This window comes from Periplaneta americana, chromosome 17 (genome assembly GCF_040183065.1).
Source record: "Periplaneta americana isolate PAMFEO1 chromosome 17, P.americana_PAMFEO1_priV1, whole genome shotgun sequence".
Classification (NCBI taxonomy): Eukaryota; Metazoa; Arthropoda; class Insecta; order Blattodea; family Blattidae; genus Periplaneta; species Periplaneta americana.
This window is the reverse complement of record NC_091133.1, coordinates 4,127,746-4,153,757: the sequence shown is the minus strand read 5'-3', so window position 1 is coordinate 4,153,757 and position 26,012 is coordinate 4,127,746. Positions and strand designations below refer to the sequence as shown.

Sequence of the window (26,012 nt, the reverse complement as noted above, 5' to 3'; positions counted from 1 at the left end):
GCAGGAAGCATGCAGATATCTGCACAATGTGTTTTTTTTTTTTTCGTCTGGAGTTATTTAAAATTGAAACACACCAACATACTTCAATGTGTTGTGCGTGGGAAGTGTTAGCATCGGAGTGACCTGAAAAGCTTGAAGTCAGTAGGCCTACACTGCTGAGGAACTATGCAACTGCGAGGTGTGTGTATGCACGAGTGTGTGGTTTTTTTGTATGTGTTTATGTATTATAGAAGCGATTAATGTCAGTATATTCGTTAGGGTGATTTATGTGAAAAAGTCTTCTCTCTGATATAGGTCATTAGAAAAAGGGCCCAACTCCACTTTTTTTTGAAATTCACTTTTTTGCATATAAACGTACTAGATGTAAGCGCGCATCTGTTGAGTGGAAAAGTGTCCCGCTGAACCGACTCTAAGCATGCTAAAATTGCTGTTGAAGTATGTGTTGACTAGAAGAAGGTCCCATTTCCAGGATATGGGACGTTCTTCTGTTCACTCAACGTTGCACTCCCTCTCCTCACTTTCAGACTTCCTGTTTATCTTGCTCATGTTTTGCCGCCACATTGTTGACTTACGTAATCGTATTGTTTATTCATTGTCAACTTAATAATATTATTAATACTTGCAAAACAGAATTTGAAGGAAAGTATAACCTTAAACGCAGGTACATTCAAGTGCTTAAATTTACTTGTCTGCTTGCGTAGTGGGAAATTTTATTTATTACATTGTTTCTTCTCAAGCTGATAATAGCATCAAAACTGTTTATATTATTGTCAGTTGAAGAAAGAGGAGGCAACTGTGTGGTATATATATTTTGATGTACCGAAGTACATATGATATTTCCATGCAGATATTCTGCGTCATCACATGATGAAAGAGAGATGGAACGGAGAAAAATTCTCTCCGGCGCCGGGATTTGAACCCGGGTTTTCAGCTCTACGTGCTGATGCTTTATCCACTAAGCCACGCCGGATACAATCCCGACGCCGTTTAGAATCGTCTCAGATTAAGCTCCATCTCTTGGGTTCCCTCTAGTGGCCGCCCTCTGCACTACGTCATAGAGAATTTTTCTCCGTTCCATCTCTCTTTCATCATGTGATGACGCAGAATATCTGCATGGAAATATCATATGTACTTCGGTACATCAAAATATATATATGATATGCGTAATAAATCACTTTGTGATTTAAGACGGCGCCCATACCGTCGGATCCCGGCCAATCAGTCACTCATCTGAGTGCACCTCAACACATGTATGGACTTCGGTCCTGCGTTCATAGACGTCTATGACGTAGTGCAGAGGCCACTATCTTTCTCTTTCTAACTCGTTGGTGTCTCTAGTAAGTATTACAAACTCTTTGGTTTTTCCCAACGAGCTCTCTTTCTAACTCGTTGGTTTTTCCCAAGATGCCATTGGGATCTCTGTGGCAGTGCTGATTAACTTCTTCCAAGGGCAAGAAGGGCTCTGTTAGCGCCTCTTGAACTTGGTCTTTTCTTTGTTATTCTATGAAGTTATTTTCCTTTGTCTTTAGCACTTTTTTTATATGGTTTCTCTTCTCTGCATAGAGATTTAGGTTTTCCTCGTAGACGTCTGACTGTGCTCTGTGCAAGAGTTTGATCGCTTCTCTTCTGTTTGAAGCACTCAGCATCAAACCAAGGTTTGACTGGCCTTTGCCTCTGGCGGATGAGTGATGATTGTATAGTTTTCTGTTATTTTCAGAGCGGTATCCAGTTGGCCCTTTTTAAGGTGGGCTTAAGCAACGAGCACACAATGCATAGAGTAGACATGAACAGCTTTGATGTGAAGCCGCTTTTGTGGACAGTCGCCATCATGATGCTACCAAAACATTGGGCTCCCGGTTTGCACATGGACAGTTGATTGTGATGTTGCACCGTTGTTTTAATTAATAAATGAACTAATTTCAATATGCCTACATGTGCTGCGTATGGTTGCACAAACAGGCTTTCAAAAAAAAATTCCTGGAATAACTTTTCACAGGTAAATATGAATGTGTGAAATGTACTTATTAGCGGTAGATAATGAATGATTTAGCCTAGGTTAGTCGGTTAGATTCGTATTGTTCACCTATTAGTTTGATTAAGAGAAAGGATTAGTGTATTAATATTATTGTAATTAATTTTTATAATCACTAAATCAGACTTACGCTTTGTAGACTTACCATTTACGAGCGAAGCTAACCTAACAACCCAAGTTGGAAGTTTGTGTCGCGTGCTATAGAAAATGGGTGTACCGAGGTTTCTCTTGAACCGAATGCACGTATTCGTTTGATGAAAAATAAATAGTGTATTAATATTATTGTAATTAATTTTTATAATCACTAAATCACACATGCTTTGCAGACTTAGCATTTACGAGCGAAGCTAACCTAACAACCCATGTTGGAAGTTTGTGTCGCGTGCTGTAGAAAATGGGTGCACCGAGGTTTCTCTTCAACCGAATGCACGTATTCGTTTGATGAAGAAAAAGGAATAGTGTATTAATATTATTGTAATTAATTTTTATAATCACGAAATCAGACTTATGCTTTGCATACTGAGTAGCTTCATTAACTCGGTCGTGATCTAACTTTATCCACTTGGTAATAAAACTTCACTTTTGTTCGCCGATATAATCTAATTATATACTATAAACGAAGAGCCTATCAAATATTTTATGGTTAAGAGCATTCCACTTTTTCTCTAAACAAAATCGGGACATCTATGCGAAATACTGGCTAAAGGAAGAGAATGATAATTTGCGTTAAGAAGCAAGTTGCATTATTAAATTGAAGCAAATGGATCAACCTATAAAAGTAATTATTATAGGCTAGCATTTTTATTGGAATAGTAGCAAAATAAGGTCAAACTGTTATCTTCCTTTTTTATCATTATTGTTTGTTTAACCTTCCAGAGTACCTATTAAATACCATACTGCAATTTGAAGAGCTGTCAATTTAAATAAGTATATATGTGATTTATCGATGACAGTTTTACAATTTTTGCTAAAAAATAGCGTGCCTAGCGATTCTGTATTACGAAACAAACAAGAAAGTGTGAGTCCTCCAGGAAATTAGGGACATATGGAATCCCTATTATCATAAGATCTTCTATAACGTAATAGCTATTTTGTAATGTTTTGGTAGCAACAGGATAACGTCAGGTCCATCAAACCGGCTTCACTCCGTCCAATGGTATTAAGATGCTAGTGTCTACTCTATGTATTCTGTGCTCGTTGGGCTTAAGCTTCGTCAATTGCTTGTTTTCTGGTTTCCAGTTGTGATCACTCCAGTTTGCTTGAGACTGTAGAAAACTCTACTTCTTTTTTGTTGACTTTTCCTTTATTAGTGCAATTGTTGATTATAGCAGTAGATGTTTTCTTAGAACTGCAGTTGGTGAGGAAGAGAATACTTGTTGTATGACTCATGAAAATGCAATCTTGTAGAGTCAGCTACTATACCACATGGAATGAAAACATTAGTCACTTAACCAATCACAAGGCTCATAACATCTCAGTGCGTTGGATTACTGACACTGCCAGCCCCTCTTATTGGATGGAATGTGAGTGGCAGGCCGATAAGTGAAAATTCACGAGACTTCTCCCAGCAGGTGTGCGGTTTCGTGAACTGCTCTCTAAGCTCGACATCCATTTACCATCAGTTGGCACACTTGAGTACACCACCACTCCACCGTGGATTATGCGACGTCCCATGCTTGATGTAAGTCTGAGCCGATGTTTTAAGAATTTTACATCACCTTTTAATTATAGACTTCGTTTTAGTGAAACTTTATCACGATATCCAAATTATTCATTAGTTTTTACTGACAAATCCCGGATAAATGATTACGTAGGTTGTTCCTTCGTTACAAATGGAGAGATATTTAAATACAGACTGAGCCAATATACTAGTCTTCTTACCGCTGAACTCTATGCTTTTTACAGAGCTTTATTGTTTTTTAAATTAGGCAAACCTGGGGCAAATTCCTTACCTGCAAATCAAGATTTCAGGTATAACTCCCTGTAAAGTTGATTTGAATAATTTCGAGTGAAAAATTGTTCCGGAGCCGGGTATCGAACCCGGGACCTTTGGTTTAACGTACCAACGCTCTACCACTGAGCTACTCGGGAACTCTAACCGACACCAATCCAATTTTTCCCTCTATATCCACAGACCTCAAAGTGGGCTGACAACCGTCAAGCAACCAACTTCGAGTGTCGGTTAGAGTTCCCGAGTAGCTCAGTGGTAGAGCGTTGGTACGTTAAACCAAAGGTCCCGGGTTCGATACCCGGCTCCGGAACAATTTTTCCCTCGAAATTATTCAAATCAACTTTACAGGGAGTTATACCTGAAATTTTGATTTGCATAATACACGTCACTGTTCGTTAACAGAAAACCACAATTTAAGTCACACGGAGTTAGTGTGCACTCGAAGTTGGTTGCTTGACGGTTGTCAGCCCACTTTGAGGTCTGTGGATACAGAGGGAAAAATTGGATCGGTGTCGGTTAGAGTTCCCGAGTAGCTCAGTGGTAGAGCGTTGGTACGTTAAACCAAAGGTCCCGGGTTCGATACCCGGCTCCGGAACAATTTTTCCCTCGAAATTATTCAATTCCTTACCTGTTCCGACTCTTTAAGTGCCATCCAGTCCTTGCAGTCTCTTAATTGTGATGATGCTCTTGTGTTAAGAACTCAGGAGCTGTTCCACACTCTCCTTAGCTCTGATTATGAGATTGGAGTAGTGTGGATTCCTGGTCATGTAGGAAGTCCAGGAAATGAGGCTGCGGATGCTGCAGCCAGGGCTGGTGCATTGAATGGCTCTCTGGTATATTTGCGCGAGAGTTGGCAGGACTTTCAGAATTACTTGAAATATAAAATATGGTGGCAATGGGAAGGAGAATGATCTGCACAAGAGGGAAAGAAATTACGAAGTGTAAAGAATACTGTTCGAATTTGGGATTCGTCCACAAGAGCATCATGACACGAGGTTTTACTCACCCGGTTGAGGATTGGCCACTATCATCTGATACATGGCCATCTCCTATGTGGCGAGCCTCAGCCAGAATGTGATATGTCCATTGCAGAAAATGTGACCATGTCTGTCGGCAGTATGGAATTCGGTTGACTCTACGTGACACTCTTGGAAATGATTTTTATTGTACAAATGCAGTTGTGAGAATTTTATCGAATATAGGACTGGATAAGGTGATTTAGTTTTTTATTGACCCGTTTTACTTATCCTCTGGACCCTTTTCATCCGGAGGTTACATTTGTTGTTTTATATTTTATTTTACATAGCAACATTTCAGACTTTATACACCCGAATATTAAAAAAATTATATGGTTCTTGAAATGTGGTACACAATTTATCTCTGGTGGCCTTAGTTTTATTATTTTATTGGTTCGTTTTGAATACTACCTTAGGTCGTAGAACTGCTCACTTTTAGGATTCTTTACAAATCACATTGTGTAAACTGCATTTGTGTACCTCGGTTTACCGTGACAATGATTTTAATTCTTACAGCACTCTGGTTTTTATATTATTTGTGTTTTTGTTTTGTGAAGAATTTTAGATAAGGACACAAATAGCCAAGCTAGCTGACGCGCTCTTTTTAAACCCTACAACTACTACTACTAGTAAATAAATCTGAACCTTATTGCTCACTGACATATATACAAAAGTAATCATGAATGTTTAGATAAAATGTTGATTCGTGTCAACTTTAACGTGTCCCGTTTTTTTATTTTGGTAATCTGGTTACCCTATACTAGCATCGTTTGACATCACCAATCTGTACACTCGTTAACATACCCATAGGTGAAACAATAAATATACTAGAACATATGTTAAAAGATAACACACCACAACCACAAATAGCCAACATGATAACTCAGCATATTATTTCAAATAGTTTCTTCATCTTGGACTGTGTTTAATGATGTCTGCTTATTCAAAGGTTCGTATAGGACCACAAGGTTTGATGCTTTGTCTGTACCAAGCCTGTTAAGTAACTTAGAATGGACCAGGGTGTAAAAACAAATCATTATTTTTATTAAAATAATAAAAAACAATGATTTTTATTTAAATCGGAATTTTTAAAATTAAATATTTGCTTATATAAATTACTGGAAATTATTATTCTCAGATTGGTGTATGTTTCAGCGCTTATGAAGTATCTGGGATGAATAATGATGAGTTGATCTACATGCTGTGTTTTAAGAATAATTTGAATTGGGGTACGATACATTACAACACATTTTTGAACCAGTTCTTCTGAATGTAACAGAAGGAACTGTTTATAGCATAACAGAACTTTGAAACTTATTTATTTATTTGTTTGTTTGTTTGCTTGCTTGTTTGTTTGTTAGTTAGTTAGTTTGTTTGTTTAATGCTAGTAAATTGCAAATGGTAACACAGAATTTCTGCACGGAAATATCATATGTACTTCGATACATTATAATAATGTGATATACGTAAGTAATCGCTTAGTGATTGAAGACAGCGCCATGTTCCGTCGCACCCCGGCCACTTAGTCACTCGTAATGAGTGCACCTCTGTACAGTGTGTTGGACATTGTGCAACTGTTACATTTTCTGTGACACAGTGCATGAGGATAGGCCGCCAAAGGGAAAACTCAGAGATAGAACTTAAACTGAGGGGATTTGATCCGTCATCGTAACTGGAATCCAGTGTGGCTAGTGGGTAAAGCGTCAGCACGTAGAGCTGAAAACCCGGGTTCGAGTCCCGGTGCCGGAGAGAATTTTTCTCTGTTCTATCCATCTTTCATCATATGGTAACGCAGAATTCCTGCACGGAAATATCACATGTACTTCGGTACATCATAATAAATGAATACAAATTAACATAATATAAGATAATATAAACTAACCCACTCCTGAATGAGTAAGACTCGTGCTCAGGAGGGGATTCCAATACAAACAAAATAAAATTGAGAGTGAATAAATTACAGATTAAAAAGTGTTAAATATATTTAAACCTAAACTATAAATCCAATACAATTTTTTATTTCTATTATTAATTTGGAGAGATTAGTGGTTAAAATATTATTAAAATAAAATTAGTTTAATAATATAGGACCTTGCCTCATGCGCCGATAAAAAAAGCTACTTTGGTCTTACATTTATGTTCAAATAAACACAGAAAATTCATATTTTAGTTCTATATTTATGTATATACATATCATAGTTATTAAGATTTTTGTGAAAATGTTTTAAGAAACTGAAATAATAAACTTGTTTAATGTTGAAAAGTTTGAAATGTTTAAACAGAAGTTCAGTTGAGTAATCTTTCTGCTTTTCTAACAAATTTTTAATATTTTTTTCTGTAGTAAAATTAACGGATGAAGGTTGGATATATAAGTTCCACTCCATCCTATAATACCTTACATAAATGAGGGGGCCACCGGCGTGGCTCAGTCGGTGACGGCGCTTGCCTGCCGGTCTGAAGGTGCGTTCGGGCGCGGGTTCGATCCCCGCTTGGGCTGATTACCTGGTTGGGTTTTTTCCGAGGTTTTTCCCAACCGTAATGTGAATACAAGGTAATCTCTGGCGAATCCTCGGCCTCATCTCGCCAAATATCATCTCGCTATCACCAATCTCATCGACGCTAAATAACCTAGTAGTTGATACAGCGTCGTTAAATAACCAACTAAAATAAATAAATGAGGGGGTTAAAGTCACAGTGGTGTAAATGTCACATTTGATTCATTTTGAGAGACAGAGGTTTATTAGAAATGCTGTAATAAATTCTGAAGCATCAATTTCGTTACAGAAAGGTATTGAATATAACCTCACAGTGTGTCTCAAGCTAAGGGAACTGAAAGGAGATGATGATGGAAGAGCGAAACACGTGCGTGGACATTGTGCCACTGTCATATGTCTATGATGCAGTGCATGAGGGTAAGTCACTAGAGGGAACCCAAGAGGTGGAACTTAAACTGAGATGATTCGATCCGACATCGGGATGGGAATCCAGTGTGACTTAGTGGACAGTGCGTCAGCACGTAGAGCTGAAAACCCGGGTTCAAATCCCGGTGCCGGAGAGAATCTTTCTCTGTTTCACTCTTCCATCATCATAGATGAAATTGGTTTATTTTTTTTTTTTTATTTAAAGAAAATCTGATAGCTATTGTTTTATTTTCGTTAATTACAAGAGAACTTAAATCGAACCATTTTTTATGAATTTTAAGCCACAATGTCCATTATAATGAGCATCAGTTGTTGTTTCTCTGAGTTTTCTTTCTGGTTTTCATTTTTTTGGATGACAAAGAGACTATGCTGACTTTGCTTCATTTTCAGAGATGGTCTCTCAGTGGATAAGGGATCCGTAACTAATAATCTCTTTTGTTATGACACTGAAGGTGCAGCTACTGGACCTGTCTCTAAAATTTTGATCTTCATTGTCAGATATTAAGGTAGGCCTATGCAAATCTAGTCTTTCAGGTGAAGCTCCCTGTAAAGCAGATTTGAATAATTTTAAGGGAAAAATTGTTCCGGGGCCGGGTATCGATCCCGGGACCTCTGGTTCAACGTACCAGCGCTCTACCACTGAGCTACCCGGGAACTCCACCCGGCACCGTCTCAACTTTTCCCTTTATATCCACACAACTCGCGTGGGCTGACGAACGCCAGAGACCCACAACGAGTGCACACAATCTCTGTGTGACTTGGAATTGTGGTTTTCTGTTAACGTACACAGTAACGTATATATTATGCAAATCTAGTCTTTCAGGTGAAGCTCCCTGTAAAGCTCTCTGGCGTTTCGTCAGCCCACGCGAGTTGTGTGGATATAAAGGGAAAAGTTGAGACGGTGTCGGGTGGAGTTCCCGGGTAGCTCAGTGGTAGAGCGCTGGTACGTTCAACCAGAGGTCCCGGGATCGATACCCGGCCCCGGAACAATTTTTCCCTTAAAATTATTCAAATTATTCTAAGGTAGGCCTATCCTAATAATAAACGTAACTTAAAATAATAATTCACTGATTTTATCATAAAATTCTTTGATTTACATCAGTGATTTGTATAAAAAATGAAGTGATTACAATAATTTCACCTGGTATTTACGATGATTTGTGTTCTGTAGGAATGGGATTTATCGCATCTGGAAGCGACAGGCATGATGACAGATAGCATGGATCACAGCTATGATGTAAATCCAGAGATTAAAGTTGAAGATACTCCAGTTCCCATTAGCTTTCCTGTGGTGAAAACTGAAGTTCATGTAAGTGGTTCACTGTCAATATACAGATATACGAGCAGTACATTTTACGTATGCCAGAGGTGTAAAATTTCGAATAATGTTAACTGATTTATCTTTTTTCTGTATTTTCGAAGCTTAGACTGCTTTCATGTTTAGATTTGAAATAAAAATAATTCGCAATTATATATTTCTAGTATTAACAGAGAATTATCTGGAATGCACGGAGAAAGTTCTTCTGTTTAGTAACAGGATCTTATATTAACTTTACAACATTTTTATATTATACATCTTGATTACACAACTTTTAACACTGTATCACTTCGGAATATGTAATGATAAGAACTTTCTTGTGTTAAAGTATTTCCAGAAACTCAACACACTAGAACATTATGAAATATACAGACACACTAAAACACACCCCAACGATATTCTCAACACACAACTCAATTTCAAAACACATACACTCTTTGACTCTACACTACGAATGCACCCACACAGGAAACAAGAGGCGCCAAGACCAACAACAACCAGTTCCGAAGATGACCGAAAATAGATCGAAACATGTTAACAAGGTACGTTAAAATTTAAAATTTAACACAAGAAAATTCTTATCACATATTCCGAAATTTTTATATTGTTGTTTGCAGTCCAGCAATTACGCTGCTAGCCGTTGAGCAACATGTTCAAACATATGTACAGGGTCCAGCATTTGGTTCTGATGAGTTTCAACGTGCTGTTGTAAAGGGACTATAAAGGTTTAAAAATTAAAAAATAACACAGTATGTAGCTTGAATAATGCAATTTATTGGAATGTCTTCATTTTTTGAAAATTACACATTTCAAGTGATCCCCTTGGTATCTTTTGGCCTGTTGTAACCTTACACGAAAATTGTTCATGACACTTTGCAATAAACCTGGGGTTTCGTTGATTTCTTGCACTTCAGCCTGAATCCTGTTCTTCAGATCCTGGATAGAGTGTGGTCTGGTATGAAACACTCTTGCTTAGAGGTGTCCCCACAAAAAGAAATGAGGAGGTTTTAGATCTGGGGATCGAGCTGGTCAATTCATATCTCCAAACCGAGAAATTATGCGGCCTGGGTAGAAATTTCTCAACAATCGCATTGTGTCTCTGGCAGTATGGGCTGTAGCCTCAGCTTGTTGAAACCACATGTCATTTCTGTTTAGTACTCTCTAAATGTCTGTAACATCTGTCGATAATGTTCACCATTCACTGTAACAGCTCTCTCATTTGCATCTTCGAAAAAATAGGGACCATTTATAACTGCAGTAGAAACAGCACACCATACGGTCACCTTTTCACACTATAATGGTCATTCATGCAGTGCCATAGGATTTGTGTGACTCCAGTATCGGAAATTTTGCTTGTTGGCGAAGCCATTTAAGTGAAAATGTGCCTCGTCTGACATAAACAAATTATACATCAAACAAATACAACCACACAGGCGTATACAAACTCAAATGTAACACCTGCAACAACTTCTACATAGGACAGACAGGCAGATCATTTCAAACACGTTACAAAGAACACATCACAGCATAACAAAATTAGAAAACACCTCCACATATGCAGAACACATCACAAAAATGCCAACCACACCTACAGAGACATCAACACAGACATGGAAATACTGCACATCCAACCAAAAAGCCAGAAACTCAACACACTAGAACAATATGAAATATACAGACACACGAAAACACACCCCAACGATATTCTCAACACACAACTCAATTTCAAAACACATACACTCTTTGACTCTACACTACGAACGCACCCACATACGAAAAAAGAGGCGCCAAGACCAACAACGACCAGTGCCGAAGATGACCGATAATAGATCGAAGCATGTTAACAAGATACATTAAAATTTAACACAAGAAAGTTCTTATCATACATATTCCGAAATAAACAAATTATTCAACACATTATCATTTTCTTGAAGAATGGCTCCAAATTCAATTGCAAAATGAAGTCAAGAGGCCCGATCTTGTGGCTTCAAGTGCTGAGCAACTTGAATCTTGTAGGGATGAAATTTTAGATCCTTGTGCAATATCCGACGAACTGGCTTGTCAGATATGTGCAAGGCTGCAGCATGTAGCACTGCAGATCTTGATGGACTTCGTTGCACAGCCAATCTCACTCTTTGGATATTTTCTGGAGTACGAACATAACGTCCACTACCATGAAAAGAAGGTTGTAAATATTGCCTCTGGCATTAAACATGTTAAACCAACTTACTATTGTGCTCCTCGAAGTAATCCTACCATGTCTCTGAACATTGAACTCATGGTGAAAACGATATTGTGTTTGAATAACGGACTTACTTTCAATATATACTGATACCACAAAAATGTGTACGTTAACTGGCCAAGCACCCATGATTAACAAAATTGCATGTTTGGAAGTTCAAGTTGCCTTGATAACATTTCATTTTCGCTATTTTTAAATCTCTACGAAAGTAATCAGAACCAACTGCCAGACCCTGTATTATATACATTTGTCACGAAAGATTTTGAATAACTTGTAACTTCGTTAAGGATAATTGTATAGAGAAATAGCAATATACTTTTGTTCGTAAAATAGTTGGCTTTATTTTGTTATAAGCAAATCTGTGGAAATGCGTCACACTGTTGAGTAGCTCATCTACTGCCCCTTCTCAACTCGATTCACACTTGTAATGTTCCATATTCCGATTTTTTTTTTTTAATTCCTGGACCTACAGTCATAAAATCGTCATTTTCACCGTTTACTACGGTCTTTCGTCTGCTGTAATGTTTTTATGTGCCACAGAAGTGGTCTGTGCAAGAATTTTATAAGTCTTCTCAATAACGACAAATTTCTGGTTCCATACATGTTCATATCGAGTTATGAATATTTCCAATTCGTTTCAACAATCTGTGTTATATATTATTATTTTTTCACATTGAATAAGGCCAAGTTGCGTATGTGGAAACAAAACCTTTATATTCTGTCATGTTATGAGAAAAGAGCAAGTCGTGTTAGAGAGTCTGCATTTTCAGCATTGATGTATACAGCGAAAGGTATTAATTTTTCATGATATAATCTTTTACTCCTTATTTATAGTGAGGGTCACGTAAGAACAATTCCTAAGCAGCAAGTATTGCCGTCTTGTGAGTGTTGCCTACTGTTACCAGATATCACACGATCCTATGTACTGAATGACTTATTTACTTACTGTACTTTATCTTTATGTTGGAAGATTATTCTAAATAATTCAATAATTTGTAACATATTTTCGTAGGCAAACTATAAGAGAAAGAGATCAATATGTTAGGTATTTTGTCTGGCAATATGAATTTCATTGGTTTGACTAAACAATTGATTCACGAGACCTAACCTAAAAATGTATTCTGTTTGACCACATGAAAATATTAGTACTCACTTCGAAAAACTTACCTGACTGTAGTCTTGAATTATAACCACAAGGCAACACATAAAATAACTATTATGTATTTATATTAATACTGGTACTGATATTAATTCATTATTAGTATGTTCAAATGTCACTAGTTTCCAGTAAATGGCTCAGAAATTTAGTACAATTTTAATTTCATGGAACTCCAGCAGCGACAACCTTTATCTCAGCTGCCAACATAACAGTTACAAAATCACTACCATTTGTAGTATTTTTCAGTATCAAAATTCGAAACGAAGTTGGCAAAAGAAAATTCAACCTGCAAACTAGAAAATCGCCACAATCCACTAGCATATGTAGTAATGGGGGGAAAAATGGTTAGGTTTCATCCTTAGGGTATGAAGTAAGCTGCCCCAGACTATACATCAAATAGTGTTGCAATTTGGGGTTATAACTTTTGTAGACCTTTGTACATGACATGCACTTGATTTTAAATGGTCATTTAAATCTCTTTTCAATTTATTTTTTAATTTTTTTTTTTTTTTCAGAAAGATGTGTTCGATGTGGATAGAGTTCAGCAGGAACAGAAAGTGGAAGTGTCTTCAGAGGAGGATGAAGTGTTGACTTGGAGGTGAGTGTACTGTGCTGGTTTTATATTACTTCCAGTCTTTCACTGGTTGATTTAATAATGACGAAGGATATATATTTTATGGCTCAAGGATTTTCCAGGCTGAGAGGCCATGGTCTACTGGTTTGTTGCTACTAGATGTTTAGTTCTACTACTGCGGCAGACATCTTCAGTGGTGAGGTACACATTGGCGAAGCAATCTTCTTGGTGTACCAGGATCGACTAATGCATGAAAGACAGGAAAATGAGAGGAGAAACTTTGAAAGATGCACTAAAACCTGTTCTCGCAAGGAAGTTTGGAGCTGAGAAAAACTGAATATGTCGGCTCCAAGCCTGTGGGTCACTAGCCTCACTCCAAGTTTCGCTGCTCCATTGAAGAAACTCAAGAAAATTTATAAGGGGAAAAGCCGAAAATGGACGTACTGTAATAACTATAATTTAACGGGGAGATGGGAGACTGTGAGAAACCTGACTGCAAGATCGGAAGAAGAAACGGCGGAAGGTGTAAGTCTGCACATTGGAAGGTACTTTGTCCTTATACAGTGCAGTGGACTCGCTCACGTAATGTGTGTAAGCTAAGGCAGGGCAACTCTGTCGAAAATTTGAGTTTGAAAAATACCAGAATCTTTATGAGAAGGATGTAGGCCCGTGGCCCATTTCTTTTAGGGCTCATCCCGACATTTGTTTATTTTTTTATTTTATTGGTTATTTAACGATGCTGTATCAACTGCTATATTATTTAGCGTCGATGAGATTGGTGATAGCGAGATGATATTTGGCGAGATGAGGCCGAGGATTCGCCATAGATTACCTGGCATTCACATCTCGGAAAAAACCCATCCAGGTAATCAGCCCAAGCGGGGATCGAACCTGCGCCCGAACGCAAGTTCAGACCAGCAGGCAAGCGCCTTAACCATGGCTCTGACATTTGTTCTGGCACCTTAGGATAACGATGGAAAAACCTTAGGCAGGATGTATTTTGCGTCTGGTCGGGTGTTCGAATTTATAGGGTGGGGCCAGAGCGTGGTGTACTGTTCTCTGTGCAGTCTGCGCTTGGGGGTCCAATGTTTTCGTTGAAGGCAAACGCATAAGGTTGTTGTGGATGATGAGCTTGTGTGTGTGTGTGTACGTCTCAAGACTGGGTACCATGATTCATTAAATTGCAGACCTTTCTTGCGGTTGCAGTCCTGTTATTTGAGGATTTCAATAGCTTCCGATGTAGCCGGGGAAAAAGTGTATATTATTGCTGAGGATGTCCACGTAACAGATGTAAACTGGTTGAAGCTTTTTTCTTCATCTTGTGGGAGGCTTACGTTTCATCTTCCTCCGGGTCTATATTCCTGTCTCTGTTTGGAAAACCATCCACTGTCTATTCTGTTTAAAACTGTTATCCAGTCATTTCGATATCTGTCGATTAATTTTACAAAGCTAGCAATTTCTTGTTCTAGACGTATTTCCTCCATTATTTTCTGATCTCTTATAGTTTTTGCATTAGAAAGTATGAAATGATGGACTGCAATCTCAAGGTTTTTTCACCAACCTGGTTGTGTATTAACCCCTATAGCAGGGTTGTCTCTTCTGCTTGCATCACATTGTATAAGCTTGATCCTTTCACCGCTCCAGCCTCTGAGGACTTCAACTTCATCCTCAGCAGCGGCTATCATACCCCGAGAGATTGACTGGATCCTTGACACAACTTGGAGCTTAAATAATTAATGTTCACTACATCGACGGTATCGCGTCTGTCAAGGGTTGTCCGGTATATACACACATATAGCAAATGCTCCCTTTATGCAGTGGGAACGGTGAATAACTTTGTATGGTGCGAATCCTAAATTCATCCAGTACAGTATTCCTATTTTTCAAAGTAATTTTAAAGGAAACAAGAGTGGTGTAAAGTACTAGTGAGGAAAGTAACGAAAAGTAACTAATTTAAAGAATTGGTAACGAATGTAAACTAGTCAAATGATCGTGGGTTATTGTTCTTCTTCACTTATTTATTGCTGGTACCGCTGCCTGGGCTAGAAGCTGCTCCGTCGCAGTTGAAGCATGACCTTGCCATCTGGCCTAGGTTATGTGGAAGTCTTATGGCGTAGACGGACTTTCGTCAACTGCGCATCCAATGTCATGCTTCAACCACAGTGGAACAGCAACTAATTTTTGTTTTATATCTTCTTTTTGTTTTAAAATAGTGTAAATTTATTCCAACTCAACAATGTAATTTTATTATCTCAACAATAATTATCACTCTCTACAATTTAACTTCACTCCCGTCAACAATGAGATTTGCTCTCCGCACAGCAACACAGCGTTCGTTATTGCACTCCACAAACGACAATGACAATTTACTTGGACTATTACGAACAACAGTGAACTGTTAATCTTAACTAATATTCACAAAGCACTATTTACAACACAGAATTGTCAGTTCTCAGTTCACAGCTCGTTTGTCTTGGGTAGTTCTTCTAGCTCAGTCACTCGCGTTCACAGAATCTCGAACCCCAGACCTTCAGAGACGATCCGCTGCACTTCGAACTCAGGTCCCCCAACTATGGTCCACTGCACTCGAACTCCGGGCTTCAGGCTCCACAGTTACGGACACAACTCAAGTCGCGCTCTGGTCTCGAAGCTGGCCTCACTGCTACACAAGACTGTCTGGCTTGCTCTCCACTGACTTTAACAACACTGCCTTACTGACTGACTGACTGAATGACTCAAGTTCACTCGCGTTTCTTCTTTTATAACTAAACCATAGTTACGAGAAATTTCTACGTGTGTCCTCTCGAATTATCTGGATATCTCCACTTCGACGGACTTCTGGACGATTCGGGAGGGTCCGTCCCCCCCTTCACTCCGCACGTAGCAGTTTGCTTCCTTTCTTACTCGGCAGTAGCAGATGCGCGCGCTACCTCCCCTCGCCGCGTTGCCATAATACACCCCCTCTGCCGTCTCAGCATGCAGATGCTCCCCGTACCAGCGTTTCGTCTGCCGCGCGCCCTGTCGGATACGGGTTCGAACAATAGTCATACTCCTCTAGGCCAAGGGTGTACGAAATGATAAATTTACAGTTGTGTACGAAGTGCATAATAATATGAAAGTATTTCATCTTTGAATTCTGTTTAATGCATGTTGAATCTTTCGTACACTACTTTTAACACTTGAATATAAATAATTGATTAAATGGCGATAAGGGAAGAAATACATCACACTAACATACGAAAACAAAAACACACACAAGATCGCATACTCATTCAGAAAACAGAAATACAACATAGCATACAGAACAGAAAACACACTACAAAGACATCTCAACACACAAACAACACAAACAAATAAATACAACCACACAGGCGTATACAAACTCACATGCAATAGTTGCGACAGTTTCTACATTGGACAGAGGCAGATCATTCGTAACTCGATACAAAGAACACATTAAAGCAATAACCAGAGGACACAATACATCTACATATGCCGAACACATAACTAATGCTAACCACACATGCAATAACATAAATACAGACATGGGAATCCTACACATACAATCCAAAAACCAAAAACTCAACAAACTAGAACAATATGAAATATACAGACACACCAAAACACACCCTGATCAAATTCTCAACACGCAGATCAATTTCAGAACACACACACTATTTGACACCACATTTCAACACTACTCCACAATTGAACGCACCCACATAATAGGCAGCGAAGTTCCAGATGACGCCGAGATCTAGTAGGCTCTGAGGATGGTGTGAAGAAACACCGAAACAGCTGTAAGCGGCACGTGCTTGCACAATTAACACGAGTAAGATCGCCATTTAATCAATTATTCGGTTTAATGTTTTTTTACTAACACTCGTTTATTTCAACATCATTTATGTAGTACCGTGGATGACGCTTCAATCATGTTGAACTGTATTTAATGGGGAAACGGTTTAATGTTTCATGTTATCATCTGCAGATCCATGAACAGCACATTCTTGTGTTACTGTGCAACCACATCTTCCCTTGGAGGCCAATCCTTTCTTATCCAGGGCTCATGTTTGGCCCTACTATCCCAAGTGCACAGAAAGCAAGGATGAAAATATAGAAAAATAAGTAAAAAATTAAAAGTGAATTAAACTCCATCATTAATGCAGCATCTTATTGTTGAGGATAAGGTCTTAAGGAACAAATTATGGAAAATATTGTATGAAGAAGGATATCCCAAACATTTGGTAAATATCATAAAAAGCTTATATGAGACAAAAATATTGATAAGAATAGGTAATCAGATAAGCAATGCAGTAATAGTAAACCAAGGTGTGAAGCAAGGTTGCCCGCTATCTCCAACATCATTTAATACGGTATATACCTCAATAGAGCTATGAAGAATGGCAGAATAAAATATCATTTGGTATAAATTTAGGAACAACTGTATTAAATACAATGCTTTTTGCCGATGATTGCAGAATCTGAGGATGATCTACAAATGGCAACTTGCCAGCTCCAGCTAATAAGAGAAGGATATAATCTAAAAATTTCTAATAACAAAACTAAAACAATGGCTTTCAAAGGACTTAACCATAGGCGAAGTAAAATAATTATTAATCAGGGAACTATACAACAGATATCTTCTTTTAACTACTTAGGCTGCAATATATCTTATTTGGGTGAGCAGGATATTAACAGTAAGTTGAGCAAATTCCAACAGATGTGTGGAACAATAAGAAGAACTTTAAGAAATAAAACAGTGCTCAACACATTTAAAATTTTACAAAACCCTAGCAGTTCCATTATTAACTTACGGCTCAGAAAACTGGTCATTAAACCGCGCATCAAAAAGAAAAATCCAAGTAAGTGAAATGAAGTTCCTACGAGGTGTTGCCGGTTATACTTTATTGGACCATGAAAGAAACGAAAATATCCGACAGTTATTAAATATTTTTCATTTGGAAGAAAAGTTTAAAAATCAGAAACAAAATTGGTACAAACATATTACAAGAATGACTAATGACAGATTACAAAAACAAATTATGGATTATGCACCAACAGGATATAGAAATGTCGGAAGACCGAAAATGAGATGGACAGACGATTTAAGCCTTGAAGACAGAACAAGCCAATAGGCCTAATCCCTGTAGCTGAAGAAGATGAAGAAGAAGAAGAAGATTAATGCAGCATAAAATGGACAAAACAGTAAAGGTTTGAAGCTTAATAGAATTGTGTTCAGTATTTCATGATTTATTCATTTTTAAGATAATGTGTAGGTAATAGAATAATTTGCTAGCAAAAAGAGATAATTTAAAAATATGAGGAGTTGCAGGTTATTGTTGGGTGCAGACTTATTTGAGGAATCGTTTTATCTATTTCATAGTTCATGTTGGCGAATATTTGTTCTTATAATTATTCATGGGTACATATAGCATACTGTAGTTTTAATGTTACACCAATCACAAAACAAAAATAGTATAACATGCGAATGAATAACTTGCTTTTTTTGGACAGTGACGTCAACATTGGTCTCTGTATAACAATGTATTTTATATGAACTTAACTATTTCATTTCACTGAAAAAAAAAAAAACGTGTAATTGATGTTGCAAGTAAAATAATAAGATTTAAATATCATCTATTAATAGTCACTGTCACTGACAACAAAAAATTAATTGCTATACATTGGTTCAGAAGAATATTTAAGTGTATACCGTATACTAGCTATTGTTTTTGTCATCGTTTTATATAAAATTTCATGAATTTAAGCACACAAATTATTTGCGAATGTCTTATAAAAATGAAGTTATAAGATGTATACAAACAGAATGCAAAGAACGAGAGAAAATATTAAGATAGAGCCAGAAAAATTTGAAGCTAATTTGGAAAGAAAAGAAGGAGGGATGCCGAAATAAGAAAACGGAACTGTTATTAAGAACAAAATTGAATTAATGAAGAAACGCAAGATTGATGGCCTAAGGCAAAGAAGTTGCAGAGCAAAAAGAAGGCCAAGATCAACCCAGAATATATCATTGCATCCATACGTTCTTATAAAATTACTCAGTCAGGACGAAAAGCTACAAACAGGGTGAAACATCATTTTCCAAATAGTCCCAAGAAGAAAGTAGCTCCTGTTCGTAAACTAGTTGTGGTTATATACCATCAGAAAAAGATAGAAGACATCTTTTTCTTAAAACGAACAAGGAACTGACACAAAGGGGTGTAGCAGAAGAAACAAAGAAATTTATAGAAAAATATTACTGCAAAGGCAGCAATAGTTGGCAAGCACCTGGACGTAAAGTCCCTATCACTGACATTACATGGCACTGGGAAATGCAAACAACTTCCTAAGTGTTACCTCATGTTCATTGAAGATTTATTTAAACTTTCAATTGAGGGGCGTTTTCACAAAACTCATTATCTACATTTTTTTCGATTTTGAGGTTTTAGCGTACCTTATCCTTATGTTTTTGGGTCAGGAGAATCCAATGGTGTTATCAGAATTAAGCTAAAGTTGGTAAGTATATCAGTAAATTGATCTTGAAATAAAAGTGATTTTTCAAAATTCGGTATCTACAGTTGTGTATTTTAGAAAAGAGTTGTCTTGAAAAAATGAAGATTTTGTAGATAACGAGTTTTGTGAAAACGCCCCTCAATTACAGTACCCTGATATTAAAATTGGAAGATCTTAATTTTTTATTTGCGCCCATTATTTGTTTTCCCACTCTCTGTGTTGCTTCATAATATTTGTGCATGTATTTACCATGAAAATGTCGAACTTGGTCTCTTTTTGAGGTTTGGACTATTTCCTATCCTTGCCCAAAGAAATTGTTTCCAATTTTTTTTTGTGACATTCATAGTGAAACATACATGGGAAATATTTGTCAAAAGTGCAAAAATATAGGCTACCTCAAACACGATACATTCAACAATTATCGTCAATGGACATATGATGAATACAGTACATAGATATGATGAATTAAATGTTTCAATTTCTGGACCATCTTTCTTAAAACAGTTTCAGCAGGTAACCAAGGAAAGGTGTTCAAGCTGAATGAAGAAGATAGTTTCTATACATCTTGATTACACAACTTTTAACACTGTATCACTTCGGAATATGTATGATAAGTACTTTCTTGTGTTAAATTTTAACGTACCTTGTTAACATGTTTCGACCTATTTTCGGTCATCTTCGGAACTGGTCGTTGTTGGTATTGGCGCCTCTTGTTTCCTGTGTGGGTGCGTTCGTAGTGTAGAGTCAAAGAGTGTATGTGTTTTGAAATTGAGTTGTGTGTTGAGAATATTGTTGGTGTGTGTGAAAACGCATCAAATCAAATGAAACAAACCATTGCTTATTTTGTAAACAAAGATCTACAGATGTTATACTCTGGAAATATACTGTATATGATTCTAAAGTTCTTTTGTTTTGTACTGATGCTTCACTTTTTAAAACGTTTAATGCTAACATCATTCATGTGACCTGTTTAGATCATGACCTTCACAGGGTTTCTGAAACAATTAGGAACGAATTTCCTCTTGTCAATTCAGTCATTCTCAATATGACAAAATGTTTTTGTAAAGCACCATCCAGGATTTCAATATTCAGAGAGAAATGCCCAGTTATTCCACTCTGCCTCAGCCTATGTCAACACGATGGAGAACATGGATTCAGTCAGTGGTGTATTATTTTAAATATTTTAAAGACAGTCAGTGGTGTATTATTATAAATATTTTAAAGAAGTGGTCACAATTAAAGAATTACCTTAATCCGATACTGCAGCTTGTGTGAAAGCAGTGAAAGAGTGTCTGTATGACCCGTCAGTGAAAAAGGATATTGCCTACATAATATCAAACATTCATTCATACTGCAAGTATTGAATAATTTTTTTCTTTAATTGGGTTATTTTACGACGCTGTAACAACATCTAGGTTATTTAGCGTTTGAATGATACGAAGGTGATAATGCCGGTGAAATGAGTCCGGGGTCCAGCACCGAAAGTTACCCAGCATTTGCTCGTATTGGGTTGAGGGAAAACCCCGGAAAAAACCTCAACCAGGTAACTTGCCTCGACCGGGATTCGAACCCGGGCCACCTGGTTTCGCAGCCAGACGCGCTGACCGTTGCTCATTGAATAATTAGAACGTAAAAAACAATCTCTTTGTAGCCAAATAGCAATAATATAGGATGTCCAGTTGAACATACATTGTCTTTTGGGTAAAACTGGTGAAGAAAGTTAAAAGTGAGTGGAACAATGTACTAAATAAGAATGTAGGATTTTCATTGTTGAAAAAAGTATCAAGAGTGATATTGGGGGAAAATGTAAATGTACTAGTAGATTTTGATGTTTCTACGTAGCTAATTAAAAATTTGCTCCTCTCACATCTGTTTCAATAGAAAGAAGTTTCTGCTTTCAAAATGATTCTCATTGACAAGAGGCAAAGATTAACTGTGGAGAATTTAGAACAAATTCTGGTGATGCACTGTGCACATAATTATGAAAAACAATGAGCATGGAACTGAATTTATGTAACTTAAAAAATATAATAATAATTTGTTTCTGAATATTAAATTTGTGCAGCTGTGTTTATACAGTATACACATTTCCGAAATATTCTCTTTTGTGCCATGTTTTGTGTATTTTAGTGTACAATTTCAGTGAAATAAAAGGTTTGAAATTTGCCTATTTGCCTAAAATGCCTAGCTTTGCTAAAATAGAGCCTAAATTATTCAATATTGAGCGTATTTAGGCACCATTGTATAAATCCAGCAATATCTTAGAAATATCGTCTATCCATTGCCATATTTTGAATCAGGGCCCCAAGTATAGGTGTAAATACCGAGGCACCAAGAAAGAAGTATTTTCTTAGTGACTTTCTTCTTATCTCATTTTGAAAAGTGGTTCTGTCATAGTATATATGTAATATGTTTGTACATATAATAATTATTATTAGTCGGTCTGTGTAGCGTAGTCGGTATAGCTCTGGCCTTCTGTGCTCGAAGTTGCGGGTTCGATCCCGACCTAGGTCGATGACATTGAAGTGTGCTTAAATGCGACAGATTTACTGGCATGTAAAAGAACTCCAGCGGGGCAAATTTCCGGCACACCAGCGACACTGTCGGCAGTTGCGACCGTCGTTCAATAAGCCGTCATTAAAAATTTATAATGATTATTTTATTTTTATCTGACCACGTAGACTGTTGTAGAGCTGATGAATTTATATATTTATTTCAGAAATGTGGATAATATTGAGAAGAATGTGTTACAAGAACGCGCCGGCATTGATCGTGAAGAAGACAAATTGACACAATGCGGTAGCAACAGCCCAGACTCTTCAAATATTGGTGACACTAGCCGTAACTTCATCAAGTGTAATATATGCAACGAAGTTTTTTTAACACCGGAATCTATGAAACTTCATTTGCAAGTTCATTCAATAACAAACTCGTTGAAATGCGGTGTCTGTGGAAAGTGTTTCCTGAAAACGAGCCATATGAAGAGGCATGCACTCCTCCACTCAAATGGGATGCCATTTCAATGCGATGTTTGTGGGAAGTCTTTCAGGAGATCCTGGGATTTCAAGAGACATGCACGTATACATACTAAAGAGAGGCCGTTCAAATGCGATGTGTGTGGAAAGTGTTTCTCAGATTCGTCAGTTTTAACAAGACATTCACGCATACACACAGGCGAATTGCCATACAAGTGCGAGTTGTGTGGAAAGTGTTTCTCAACTTCAGCAGATTTAAACAGACATGCTCGTATACACACAGGCGCAAAACCATTCTCCTGCAATGTCTGTGGAAAGCGTTTCTCACAACCGAGATTAAATAAACATGTTCGCATTCACACCGGTGAAAGGCCTTTCAAATGCGAGGTTTGTGGAAAGTACTTCTCAACATCGTCAGTTTTAAACAGACACGCTCGCATACATACAGGCGAAAGGCCATTCAAATGCATTCAGTGTGGAAAGTGTTTCTCACGATTGGGAGACTTAAAGCAACATGTACTCTTTCACACAGGCGAAATGCCATTCAAATGCGAAGTATGTGGAAAGTGTTTCTCGGGAACGGCAGCTTTAAGCAGACATGCTCGCATACACACTTGTGAAAGGCCATTCAAATGCGATGTGTGTGGAAAGTGTTTCTTACGATTAGAACACCAAAAGCAACATGCACGCATCCACACAGGGGAAATGCCATTCAAATGTGAGGTGTGTGGAAAGTGTTTCTCAGTATCGTCAGTTTTAAACAGACATGCACGCATACACACAGGCGAAAGGCCATTCAAATGTGATATTTGTGGAAACTGTTTCTCAAGATTGGCACACTTAAAGAAACATGTACTTATTCACTCAGGCTAAAAAGCATTCAAAGTGCGATGTCTGTGGAAACTTTTTTCACAAGCGAAACCTCTCTACTATCTCATCCTCCTAAACACGGATGAGAGGCAAATCAAATGCGTTATGTGCGGAAAGTGTTTCCTAAATTTTTGTAAGTTCAAGATTCACTTCTGCCTACATTGAATGTGATGTATAGGGAAAGATTTATCCGGAATATTAACCTAAGTTCCTTCAGACGGGCAAAATAGATTTCAAAAGTAATATTTGCTGGTTATGATAAGCTAAAAAGACATATCTTTTAAACCAGCTTCAATATAAAAGTGCAAAATTCTTGTGAAAAATTAATACACAATTACAGTGAAGATCTTCGAGTTACGGGCCGGGTGATGGTGACTGCAACATCCACAACCGTAATAAGGTTCGCTTCTTGTAAGGTTAGTATTTTATCTGTATATTAGCTGCCATGTGGGTAGGTGCGGGCTTAAACAATTTCTTGTCTGGTGTTTTCTTTTAAATGAAGAACAAGAACTATTCGCACACATTTCACACACGACGAAAGCACAGCCACTTTCTGACAAAGCATCCCTCAACCTGAGGTCTGTATTCCGCCACTCGCTGTATGCATGAGTGTAAAGGTGTGGAAGTGTTTCGCCGTCATGATATATTCCAAATATCATTAGCTCATAGGCCATATAGTCGAAGAAAAATTGTTTACGTCATACAATATTTTAATTATTAAAACATTAACAATTCAAATTTACTTTTCGTTATGCCTTCACTGTTTCTACAGAATTTCGTATTGGATTATGTTTCCATTGATTTTTCTCATAGGTTTCTTTCATACTCTTACGATAAATTCTGTTAGATACAATTTTATGAATGATAAATAAATGTGGGTGAAGATTTTAACTTTGTATTTAATATGTAATACTAACAAATTATTCGGACACAGTATATCAGTAATTACCATAAATTGTCTGCCTTATTTACGCTTGAAAACTTTCGTCCGGTCACCTGTCCATTCCAAAATTTTATATTCCTCTTTTCTTTTATTAGTTATTCCCCTAGTGCCTCCTCTGCCATTCATGAATACAACATTTAAAAAAGTTATATAAATCTTGTGTGCTTGTATCCGTAAATTTATTTTGACCCAATTTTTATTTAATCTCTGTTAGTATAAATATTTTGTACTTTCATGTTGTAGACTATCAATATTATATTTTCTTTCCACTCACGTTGTGGTCTTTATTGTTTCTTCATTTCTTTTTTTTTAAGGTTAGCCATATAGGCAAACAAAATTTTTGTCATTACTAATTTATGATCAGGGCCGCAGGTTGGTTCTCTGTAAGCTCTAACATCTTGTATTCTGAATTTAGAATTTTGACTGTTATTACATAATCTATAATTGATTTTATATTTCTCGTTTCTTGTACCCAAGTAAGCTTATATTAATGGATATCTCTATGGTCAAAGTATCCGTTCCAGTATTTTAATAAATTTTGTTTGCATAATTCTATTAACCTTTCACCATTGTCACTCTTGATGTCTTCTCCAAAATTTCCCATCATTAGATCTCCTGTTTTCCTTCCAGTTCTTCCATTCATATCTCCCATTAATATTATTTGTCTGCTAGACCCTACTGTGACTATATTATCTCCATTCAATTTCTCAAAAAATTAATCTTCATTATTTATTCGCTCGTTTTCATACTCTCTCTCGCTATCATAATATTAATACTCGATCACAACGCGATAACACGCTAGAAATTCCACTTCACACATCATCTCTGTATTCCTCATCTTTCACTGTTGCTACCTCTCGTCACTGGAACTCTCTGCCGCCTGAAGTCAAGGGCTGCCGAACATTGAAATCTTTCAAATCCAAGTTAGAAAATTATCTTATCTAATGTGATAAGTTGAGCTATATAAATAATCATAATTTTCCTTACTGTGTGTACTTAAAAATATTGTATTCATTGTACGCTTTGTACTGCACTATTTTATTACTACTATTAGTATTATTTTACTATTATTATTATCATTATTATTATTACTATTCTTATTTATTATTATTATTATTATTATTATTATCATTATTATTATTACTATTCTTATTTATTATTATTATTATTATTATTATTATCAATAATTGTCTTATTTTTTATACTTTGTATGCCTCATTTATTTTGACCTGTTGTTCACATTTTATTATGCTTCTTTCTCTCTTCCTGTACGATATATATTATGTCTGATTTCTTCTTACTTGTTGTTTACATTTTATTATTATCTTATTTCAGTTTTGTGTGTAAAATTGTAGTGTACCTTGTAAATTTGTAGTGTGTTTGTAACGCAGTTTTTACTCCTGGTTGAGTGTTAGAGAAGGCCATATGGCCGTAACTCTGCCAGGTTAAATAAATCATTACTATTATTATTATTATTATTATTATTATCTTTTAAGGT

At 37.0% G+C, this 26,012-nt stretch overlaps 1 protein-coding gene across 2 annotated transcripts; it reads left to right on the top strand.

Moving 5' to 3' along the window:
- Positions 1-1,439: 1,439 nt before the first annotated feature.
- On the top strand, positions 1,440-25,509 carry LOC138693346 (zinc finger protein 235-like). 2 transcript variants are annotated; one of them, XM_069817258.1, is made up of 5 exons: positions 1,440-3,713; positions 8,311-8,426; positions 9,092-9,229; positions 13,155-13,237; positions 22,446-25,509. In XM_069817258.1, exons 3-5 carry the CDS (start codon positions 9,125-9,127, stop codon positions 23,572-23,574), a joined length of 1,317 nt encoding a protein of 438 aa, XP_069673359.1. In that variant the 5' UTR covers positions 1,440-3,713; positions 8,311-8,426; positions 9,092-9,124; the 3' UTR covers positions 23,575-25,509. The 2 variants fall into 2 exon arrangements, with proteins under 2 accessions (XP_069673359.1, XP_069673360.1); XM_069817259.1 differs by lacking the exon at positions 22,446-25,509 and adding an exon at positions 13,326-16,246.
- Positions 25,510-26,012: the final 503 nt, after the last annotated feature.